The 6,243-nt window shown below is 41.1% G+C and overlaps 1 protein-coding gene across 1 annotated transcript; it reads left to right on the top strand.

The window, feature by feature from the left end:
• Window positions 1-586: 586 nt before the first annotated feature.
• On the top strand, window positions 587-1,534 carry OR52P2 (olfactory receptor family 52 subfamily P member 2). Its single transcript, NM_001388687.1, is given in 1 exon segment — window positions 587-1,534. A coding segment is annotated over 1 exon segment (948 nt).
• Window positions 1,535-6,243: the final 4,709 nt, after the last annotated feature.

Here is a 6,243-nt window from a genome sequence, read left to right as displayed (position 1 = left end):
GAGCCTCATCTATGAGTAATCATGGGTTTAATGGCCTGAAAAACCTATCGAATATCCCCCCACTTTCCTTTCTCTTCTCAGTCCTGATCTTCCCCTCTTGAAAAGTAACCACATTTGAGTCCTCCATCCAATCGTCCTGACCTTTAATCATTACATTACCCCTTTATTGTCATATAGGCAGATGGGTCAGAAAGAAATGAGAGTATAGATGGGATAGAATTCACAGGCAGAGGGAAAACTGGTAAGAGTCTCTAGTCACTTACATTCACCATAAAGAGAGCTCCGTAGCCATGCCATTCACCCTACAACCTCAGCCTAGACATCACAGATTCAGACACAAGTGGAAAGGGCTCCTTTTATCCCTGGTAATGATAACTTCACCTCCTGCCTTGCATCACTTCCCAATGCTCTACAACCTTCTTATCCTGGATGTTTCTTATGAGAACTAACTCACATATTTTCTGTTGCCCCATTCTGTTTCAGCCACAGCAAAATAATGAATCCCAATGGTTTCATCTCTCAAGGCTTCCTAGAGTTCATAGCAGGGCAGTAAGGTCTTATCTACCCACCCTACCTGGACCTAACCATGCAGTTCACAAACTACAGCCAGCAGAACCCAAACTCTTTTCTGCTCATGGGAATTCCTGGCCTGGAGGCATCTCACTTTTGGATTGCATTTCCCTTCTGCTCCATGTATGCACTAGCAGTGTTTGGCAACATGGCAGTGCTGCTGGTGGTGCGATCGGAGCCTGCCCTGCACCAGCCCATGTACCTATTCCTATGTATGCTGTCCATCATTGACCTGGTACTCTGCACTTCTACTGTGCCCAAGCTCCTTGCACTTTTTTGGACAAATGATACTGAGATCAACTTTGGGGCCTGTGCTACCCAGATGTTCTTTATCCATGGCTTTTCAGCTGTTGAATCTGGTATCCTGCTAGCAATGGCCTTTGACCGCTACTTGGCCATCTGCCAGCCACTCCACTATGGGTCATTGTTGCCTCCAGAGGCTGTGGGCAAGCTGGCAGCTGCTGCTGTGTTTCGTGGCTTGGGGCTCATGACCCCACTCACCTGCTTACTGGCAAGACTGAGCTACTGTAGCCGAGTGGTGGCCCATTCCTACTGTGAGCATATGGCTGTGGTAAAGCTGGCATGTGGGGGCACACGGCCAAACAACATCTATGGCATCACTGCTGCCACACTAGTTGTGGGCACAGACTCAATTTGCATCGCTGTCTCCTATGCGCTCATCCTCCGGGCTGTGTTAGGCCTCTCCTCCAAAGAAGCAAGGGCTAAGACATTTGGTACTTGTGGCTCCCACCTGGGTGTCATTCTTCTCTTCTATACACCAGGACTCTTCTCATTCTACACACAACGCTTTGGCCAGCATGTTCCCCGGCACATCCACATCCTCCTGGCTGACCTCTACCTTGTTGTACCACCCATGCTCAACCCTATCATCTATGGCATGAAGACCAAACAGATCCGGGTTGGAGCCCTCCGACTGCTGAAGCGGGGCATTGTTCAGTCTTAAGTCTTCAACCCCACCCTGGAGCCCTATCTTCTTCCCTGAGGCTTTGGGCAATTGTTGGAATAGGCCATTGAGAGGATGTGACCATCAGTTAACCTGTGAACTGGTTTGGGGGAATTGGAGGTTGTTATCCCCTCCCCTATCCCTAGGATATACATTCTGCCCATCATTCCTGCAGTGAGCACTGTTCCAAATACACAACCTTGAGAGAGTAAGGTGATGTTGAGCCCATCTGGACAGTATACATGACTGAACCCAGTTAAGGCCTCTATATAAACTTTTAATATTTGGCAGGTGAGTACCTGTCCTATGGCCACCAAAGCAAATCTCATAAGTTCCCTTGCTTTTTAAACCTGCCACCTACCTCTCTGGAGTGGCCTGCCTCTTTCCTTGGTCTCTTCTTTCTGTCTGTGTATGGGTGCTAATTTGTGAACCAATGGTAATATTTAAGAGACCAGCATTTCCCATCATGGTGGAAAGAGAGAAACCCGCACTCAATGGTATCCTTACTTTGATAAGGAGATATAGCACAAGTCTGATGGGTTAAGAACCATCAAATATTTCCCACTTGTGATGTAGATATGGTTCCAAAGCCTAGGGATCCCCTGTCTATTGGGAAACATGGCAATCAAGCTGATGATTGCCTCCCAGGGAATTCCACACTGCCTTTCTGACATGGCTGCAACCTTCTAGGAGACCTTGATAAAATGAGAAAGATATGCCTGATGATCCGACAAGGAAAAATAACCCTCATCTACAGTCAGGTGTTCCTACTCTGATACAGACACATGAATACCTCCTCAGTGAACTTCAAGTCTGACAGGAGAAACACCTACACAGAGAAGAGAAGCCAAAAGTTGGAGATGGAGCACTCAGCAATGGGCCACAAGGACAACTGTGTCCATTGTACAGAGGAATAAGCAACAAGGTGTAATGTCAATCTAGGAAGGTTCTCTGAAAAGCGAGAATTTTTGTCTTTTCACTGAGTTTGCACTATGCTAAAATCTAGGGATATGGACTTGATTAGGTAAAAAGTCCTTATGAAGACTGCTCACTTAGAGAACTACAAATGTGGAGAAAACAGTGAAACCAAATTAGTGTAATTAGCCAAATTAAGCAAATGTGATTAGAATAAGCATGGGGACCACACTTGCTCAGGAAAAAGAAGTCCCTCGTCCCATTCCACCTCTATATGGGTAAGAAAACCTGCTTTCTTAGAAGACTTCAACTATGCCTAGGTGTAATGTGTGGGGAAAAAGCCTCAGGCTAGATGATATCAAGTCTTCTGTTCCCTGGAAGTGGCCATATGGAGCTCCACCAAGCCTCAAAGCTCCAGAGAAAAGATCAAACCCCTTCTTTGGAGAGAAAATTAGAGAAAGCAGTCTCATTTAACCTTCTGAGCAGGTTTTAAAAATGAAAGTAGTAGCTGTGATTAGAAGACCCATTAGGATCCAGAAGTGCTCAGAGTCTCTGACATCCCTGCTTAGAATCTGCATGCAGATTAGGAGGGAGTTAATAAGTATTTGGCTCAGGCAAAATATTCTAATAAGTTAGGGAAGAGCTTGCACAGGAGAAGGCCACTAGCAACTCAGGAAGAACTAGGTCATCAGAACTTTTGGTTACAGCAGTGGATTAGCTTAACGCTGCAGTGCCTCATGAGGATGTGCATTACCTTCTTGTAGTCTTATAACCATCTGATGAGGAGCATATAATTATCCCCACTTTAAGAGCCAGAGGCAGAAGATTAGGAAGGTAATGACTTGTCCAAGAAATCAAGTAAATATCAGAGACAGAATTCAGATCTTGTTAACTTTAAATTCTGTGTTGTTTACCCCTTACCAGGTGAGTTCCTATAAATCTATTAGTTGGAACCAAAAATCTAATAAAATTTAATCTAGGAATGAGGAGATAATTATTTTCCTAATATCATTGACATTTCTGAGAATTTGCAACATGCCAAACACCGTTCTAGGGTTTGGAAATTTAATGGTGATTCAGGAAGATCTATCCCTGGTGACAACTTGAATAGGAGACCTCAGCAAACCTCCGCCCCTCACCCATGTACTCTGTGACTCCTGTCTTACCATAATAATTCTTCCTTCACACTAAGGCTCAAAATTAGTATTTTTAATTTGCCCACAAATAGCCCAGGTTGCTAGGTAACTAGAGACCACATATTGGTCAATAAATTCTAGTCCCCAGAATATTCAAATTATGGTAGAAATCAAGAATACCGGCTATACTCTATTTGGGATCATTGGTTACAGTTGGATTTATTTTTCCAAAACTATTTTTAATGAGGTATAATTTACCTAAAATAAAATGCATTTGTTAAATATATAGTTAGATGAGATCTGACAAATGTGTGGAACAGTATAACCACCATCTTAAGATACAGAATATTTTTATAATTCCAGAAAGTTCCCAATGCTCTTTCTAGGTAATACTCTTAGAGGACCCCATGCAGAAAACCACTGTTTGATTTTTGATCACCTTGGATCAAACTTACTGTTCTAGAAGTTCCTTTAATTGGAATGATACAATATATATTTTATGTGTCCAACTTCCTTGGTCCAACATGTTTTTGAGATTCATTTGTATCATTTTGTGCATCAGCTGTTGATTCTTTTTTATTTGCTAATATTTCATTGCATGAATATGCCACACTTTAACTATTTTGGAACACTTGAGTTACTTCCCTTTTTTATTTGGCTATTATAAATAAAGCTGCTATGAATATTTCTTAAACTAAAAGTAGAATTTCTGGGTTCTAAGGTACGTTTAATAGAACCTGCCAAATGGTTTTCCAAAGTAATTGTACCATTTTATACTCTCGCCAGTGATATGACACTTCTGAGTTGTTCTGCATCCTGATCAACACTTGAAACTATTTTTTTTATTTTAACTATTCCAATATGTGTAAAATGGTAATTTGTGGGTTTAATTTGCATTTTCTGATGACTGACAGTAAGCAACCTTTTATGTTTACTGTTCATGCATACATTCTATGAAATGTCTGATAATGTCTTTTGTCCATTTTTAATTGAATTCCTCGCTTATTGATTCGTACTAGCCATTTATATACTCTGAATACAAGTCATTTGTTATATAAAAATAATGAAAATACTGGCTAATTTTGTGACTTGCCTTTTGATTTCTTCTAGGTGTCTTGATAAAAAGAAAATTTTAATTATGATAAACTCAATTAGCAATCCTATTCATAGTTAGTGTTTTGTTTTACAGATTTAACTTTTAATTTTAGCTCTGTGATCCAATGCAAAAAAATACCCACCATTTGCTTCGACGTGGATAGAACTGGAGGGTATTATGCTGAGTGAAATAAGTCAATCGGAGAAGGACAAACATTATATGGTTTCATTCATTTGGGGTATATATATATATATATATATATATATATATATATATATTATCTTGGCAAATTGAACACCAATAAAAAATAAATTTATAAAAAAAATGAGAGACTCCTAACTCTGGGAAACGAACTAGGGGTAGTGGAAGGGGAAGTGGGTGGGAGGGTGGGGGTGACTGGGTGACGGGCACTGAGGGGGGCACTTGACGGGATGAGCACTGGGTGTTATTCTGTATGTTGGCAAATTGAACACCAATAAAAAATAAATTTATAAAATAAAAAAAGTCAATTAGTACACTCTAACAATAGAATGAAGGAGAAAAATCATGATTACCTAAGTATATGGAAAAAATTATGACCAAATTCAACACCATCTGGATAACTTTCAATCCTGGTAAAGGATACCTATGAAATACCTACAGGCACCCCAAAAACTTTCCTCCTAAGTATCATATTAACTGTAGGTATATATTCCCCAAATGAATGAGACCATATAATGTTTGTCCTTCTCCAATTGACTTATTTCACTCAGCATAATACCCTCCAGTTCCATCCACGTCAAAGCAAATGGTGGGTATTTGTCGTTTCTTTTTTTTAATAAATTTATTTTTTATTGGTGTTCAATTTGACAACATACAAAGTAACACCCAGTGCTCCTCCCATTAAGTGCCCACCTCAGTGCCACCACCCAGTCACCCCCAGCCCCCGCCCACGTCCCCTTCCACCACCCCTCATTCGTTTCCCAGAGTTAGGAGTCTTTCATGTTCTGTCTCCCTTTCTGATATTTCCGACTCATTTTTTCTCCTTTCCCCTTTATTCCCTTTCACTATTTTTTATATTCCCCAAATGAATGAGACCATATAATGTTTGTCCTTCTCCGATTGACTTATTTCACTCAGCATAATACCCTCCAGTTCCATCCACGTTGAAGCAAATGGTGGGTATTTGTCGTTTCTAATGGCTGAGGAATATTCCATTGTATACATAAACCACATCTTCTTTATCCATTCATCTTTTGATGGACACCGAGGCTCCTTCCACAGTTTGGCTATTGTGGACATTGCTGCTAGAAACATCGAGGTGCAGGTGTCCCAGTGTTTCATTGCTTCTGTATCTTTGGGGTAAATCCCCAGCAGTGCAATTGCTGAGTCGTAGGGCAGTTCTATTTTTAACTCTTTGAGGAACCTCCACACAGTTTTCCAGAGTGGCTGCACCAGTTCACATTCCCACCAACAGTGCAGGAGGGTTCCCCTTTCTCCACATCCTCTCCAACATTTGTGGTTGCCTTCCTTGTTAATTTTCCCCATTCTCACTGGTATGAGGTGGTATCTCATTGTGGTTT

The sequence above is a fragment of the Canis lupus genome, chromosome 21 (genome assembly GCF_011100685.1).
Source record: "Canis lupus familiaris isolate Mischka breed German Shepherd chromosome 21, alternate assembly UU_Cfam_GSD_1.0, whole genome shotgun sequence".
Lineage (NCBI taxonomy): Eukaryota > Metazoa > Chordata > Mammalia > Carnivora > Canidae > Canis > Canis lupus.
Note: the sequence above shows the minus strand (reverse complement) of the source record. Positions and strands in the feature narration are given on the sequence as shown.